General features: G+C 42.1%; 1 protein-coding gene across 1 annotated transcript; it reads right to left on the bottom strand.

Annotated features, from left to right (window-relative positions):
* Positions 1-2,637: 2,637 nt before the first annotated feature.
* Positions 2,638-4,305, bottom strand: LOC124796059 (uncharacterized transmembrane protein DDB_G0289901-like). Its single transcript, XM_047260146.1, has one exon. It carries the CDS (start codon positions 4,303-4,305, stop codon positions 2,638-2,640), a length of 1,668 nt encoding a protein of 555 aa, XP_047116102.1.
* Between the last annotated feature and the right edge of the window lie 546 nt (positions 4,306-4,851).

Raw genomic sequence — 4,851 nt, 5'->3', positions numbered from 1 at the left:
ATTTTTACTATAATTGTCATGTATTCAGGTGGAAAATGTTTTAATTGTGGTTTTTTATGTTTTGACTAGGACGATGTCGCTCAAATTTCCTTTTAACCACCTGTGAGTATTTTTATGCAATTCAATTTGTAAAAATTAAGTGTTTGTTCTAATACCTAACTACTATTAATGTACCTTCCTGTGATAGTGTTTGGTAAGGTAATAGTTTCTTCTGAAGTAGGCGACCCTAGCTGGCGTTGAAAACTAGTTAAAGAATTTTAAATTCTGTTTGTAACCGCTTGGCTGGAAATTTGTGATATTGTAATTAATTACAGTTGCAGATCACAGCCATGTTCGAAACATTAAGAAAGAAATGAGTTATTTTATTACATAACTTTGAGCTTCTGTGGAGTAAGAAGCATAACCGAAATTAATACTTGTGAGCTTACACAAGACATTTTACTCGAAAAAAAATTTAATTGTGGGCACATTTGTACAGATCTGTCAATGAGAAATAATAAATACAAATGACAGGAGATGTATGGGCATAAAGTATATAGAATATCAGAGTAATTACGGAAAATGCCATTTTGGACTCGAAAGTACGCACATGGAAATGGAAATGCCATGTGGCTAGAGCCTCCCGTCGGGTAGACCGTTAGTCTGGTCATATCCTCCAACACTACAAGCAACGGATACATATATTTTCCTTCCTTTGGCTTCAACCACAATAGGACCATGAAAATGTGTATGTGATCTGCTGATTCTAGTAAAACTTACACTGAAAACAAAAATTCTTATACTTACGGAACATCTACGTTCTGCGTGAGTCCTCAAATAAGCCCACGTTTGCATCACAAATCCTCTTACAACTCATATTTAAATTTTATTTTAATTTATTTCGTGCCGTATGTGAGTCGTCTACAATTCTCAAAGATATGTGTGAATGTGAACAATTGTAAGGGACTTTAAAAGACTTTCATGTAGTTATACTCTCGGTCAGGTTTATTACAAAGCTATTATTTACTGGGTACCCAGCGATGGTTATAGGTAGTAGAAGGCCTGAAGCATCTAATTTTACCATGCAAAAATAAAGGAAACATAAACAACAACTTCAACGCAGAACACTAACGGAGTGAAATATAGTGATGATTTGTACCGCGTTATTCAGACGAGCCAAACAGAACTTGTGCTTCTAAAATACGCACTCCCGAAATGCCACAAAGTTAATGTCTGTCTGTCTGATATTGACAAAATGAAAGAACCGGAAAAAATTATGTGACGGTTGGAAGCACTAACGAACTCTTCTGATTATTCATGAGCAGAATGAAAACGAAGAGGCGACCAATTCTGTTTTAGTTCAAGTGATTGCGTAAATGGACAATTGAAACCCAGAAATTTGTCTTTAATACGCACACACGCACTAGATGTACATTACTGAGAGTACGCAGGGGGAGAAGTAGATCCTCTGTAGCAGCTACTGCAGGTTATCTCATGAAATATGTTACTCGGGGAAACCAAGAATAAACGTGATAAGTCTGGCCTCTGCCTTGGATCGAGGAATCTCTATTACGTCTACGAAAACTGTCACATACCCAAAGTTCTGTAACTTTCTTTTTTTAAAAATGTTGGAATACTGTCTACTAATATTGTTCATCTTCATAATACTTACGCGTGTAAAAACTGATCGGAGAGGAGTTAAGGTTTCTTCTCCTTCAAGTGAGCTTTTGAAGTGTCTTTCCTGTTATTCGGTAAAACTGATACTAAGATACCAAGTTTTCTGTTAAAATCATAGTATATTTATGACAAGTAATTGCAAATAATCTTTCATTGTGTGGGAAAACAATATATTTTATTGAAAAAACATCCTACGATTATTTCAGCCTCTTGGCAAAAATACAATGTTGAAACATCAAACAACGTATGATCCAAACGTTTTAATAAATTAATTACATTCGAACACGTATTCATAATTACAACTTGCCTTTAGCTAATGTGAAGGCATTACAGTCTATTATCACAGTGATTGATGTATACTACAAGATAACTAGTCAGTTATCAGCCGTGTTCTCTCTGGTCCTCGAATTTAGCACTGTGCGGTCAATCTCTACTTCATCAGTCTCATCTGCCAGAAATATTCGTAATCAAGCCTAAGAACTTTTCCCGTCCACCTGATTTTCATATCGAATTGTTCTTACTTGTCCTTTTCACGTTCCATCGCTAGTATGCCACAGCAATTATACAGCAGGAACATCTATAAAACAGGATGAGAGTCATAAATGGCCTTGAACTCTGCCTTTGACAGTTACCTTCTGTCTCGTAATGCATCTAAGAAAATCATGTTCTATGAGTGGCAGATACACAGGCTCGAAGATACGTGATCAGCGCTCACGCGTAAGCCACTGGCATAGCTATAAAATTTTCGCTGAGAATATAGTGCAAAGCCACTGTTTTATACATTATTTTAAGAAGTTACAGCTAAAAGTATTGTCTTGGAAACAATGGATGCTGGTGTGAAGGAAGAACAAACTGGCTTTTGCACTACTTGCATAGTAGGTTGTTGTGTCAACAGTAAAGCACATAATCGCAATGCTGAGCGATGTTTAGATCGAGTCATGGCATATCCTGCTTCAGACAACAGCGGTATTGGCGACTAAATCACACTTGCGTTTTGGAACTCGAGTCGAAAACTTTTGCGGAAGAAGATGCTTGCACCTTGCCGTCTGGTCCGAGACCAGCAAAAGCTTCAGCCACCGCTACTGTGGAATCTGGAAACTTAACCAGTAATGGCTGAATAAGTTCCGCGATGTTAGTGTCATTTGTATCTGTGCCACTGGCAACACTGCTTCCACTGGCACTGCCATTCGCCATTATACTGCCCATATTTCCTAAGATCGCACCGGCCCTGTCCCTTCCGCTTCCTCCAGAGGCTCCAACGCCTGCGATACCCGCCTTGCTGCTCTCTCCAGTGCCACCGCCGATGTGGCTTCCACTGGCGTTTCCAGCAATACTACCGTTGCTTCCGTCTGCAGCGCCGATATTATCTGCATTTCCGTGAGAAGTAACATGTGCACCAGGAGTTTTAATGCTGCCATTAAATGTGCCAGAATCTCCCTCTTTAATGGCGCTGCTTCCAAGGTTGCTCTCTCCCAAACCGCCATCTCCAACACTACTATTTTTTATGTATAAGTTACCCAAATTCCCTGTGCTCTCCACGATTCCAGGTGTCGGAACAACAGTAGTAGCTATGACACTGTTTTTCCCAGATTCACTGCCATTTGACCCACTGCTTTGAGTCATACTACTTCCAGACTCTTTATGTTTTGCACTGTAACCTTCTGTGACAACATCAGCAGATGCTGCTTCACTCTCCCCAATGTTAGGCACTCCAGTGCCTATGTTACTTTCTTCCAGTGCACTACCTCCAGACCACTCTCCCACAATTGGTCTTCCAGTTTCAGATCCGTTCTGTGCACTTCCAGTTTGTAGGATACTGCCTACTCCACTAGAGTCATATTGTCCTAGACCACCGCCTAGCATACTGCTACCAAACGCCTCTTCTCCTATATTACCAGTTCCAGTGCTGTCGACAAGTTTGTTAGCTCCAGCGTTCTTGTTCGTCACACTACTACCAGTAACTTCTCCGAGACCATATCCAAAACCTTCTTCCCTAGTGTCACTAGAACCGCTGCTGTGCTCAATCCCTGTTGGTCCCGTTTGAGTTTTACTGGCTCCGAGTATCTCGACCCCAGTGCCCTGGTCCCCTGTTAGGTTGCCACTATCAATGTAAGTAACGCCAACAGCATCTCCGAGATTACCTGCAGTGAAATTTTTAGGTTCGGTATCTGTGCTGGTTTTCCTCTTGGTGGCACTTCCTAGGTCGGTGTCCATAGCTGTACTGCTCAGTTCACTAGCTCCAGTAGAGTCACCTGAAATGCCACCTCCCCATATACCATACCTTGTAGTGTGCTGTCCCACACTAGACACAGGGTTTCCTCCTCCGCTGGTCTGTTGTGTACCAAAGGTGTCAGTAATACCTGAAATGGGGTTCACTTGTCCCTGCTCACTCAAAAACGCTGGAACGGCGCTGGGAGGTAAGAAATCAACTAAATCAGGATCTATACCGTATGCACTATAAGGATCCTCATCTGGCATGGACCCTGTATACCTGATCCCAGAACCCTCATTACCACTTGACAGCAAACCGGAGTTCATATGATCTGTCAAGTAACCCCCCTTACCGTCACTAGTATACCCTCCATATGTGGGTTGCCATGCTTGATGATTCCACAGATCCTCGTCACGCAGATTATCTGTATCGTACATCTGCGGTAACGTATCATGCGCATGGTAACTTGGACTGAAGGGTATCCACACATTCTGCGAGATTCCTGAAGGAGGCGGCACTTCTACACCTTGTCCACTGAGATGATACAAATGAACGTAAGTGTCACCTTCTGGAATTTCCTCTTTCGTCCATGTCGCACGCTCTCCGTCATCAGCATGGGTAGGGTTCCAATACTGTATATGCCTCTGAGTGTCCTGTGAGCCAATGTCCTTTAGCCATACGTTCCTTTGTGCGCTTGGCTGAAGCCGTTGGGCGTATATTGTATCTGGTGGTCCCATCCAAGTGTTCCTACTCCCTTGGTCGCCAAGTTCCGAAATGTATGCTGAGGACCCGTAAAGATCGTTGCTGGGTCGTGGTGATGAGCCAAGCCGGTAGTGTGCTTCGCCGTAAAATGCATTGTGCCACCCATTGTTCGGCGCTGCAGTTACCAAGCTAACCACAGTTGTTAGCAGGAAAACCTGAAAAAAAACATATACCATAAGTACTTACGAGCGCTGAATGGTGTTTTCAGATACATATGCAGT

This window comes from Schistocerca piceifrons, chromosome 4 (genome assembly GCF_021461385.2).
Source record: "Schistocerca piceifrons isolate TAMUIC-IGC-003096 chromosome 4, iqSchPice1.1, whole genome shotgun sequence".
Lineage (NCBI taxonomy): Eukaryota > Metazoa > Arthropoda > Insecta > Orthoptera > Acrididae > Schistocerca > Schistocerca piceifrons.
Note: the sequence above shows the minus strand (reverse complement) of the source record. Positions and strands in the feature narration are given on the sequence as shown.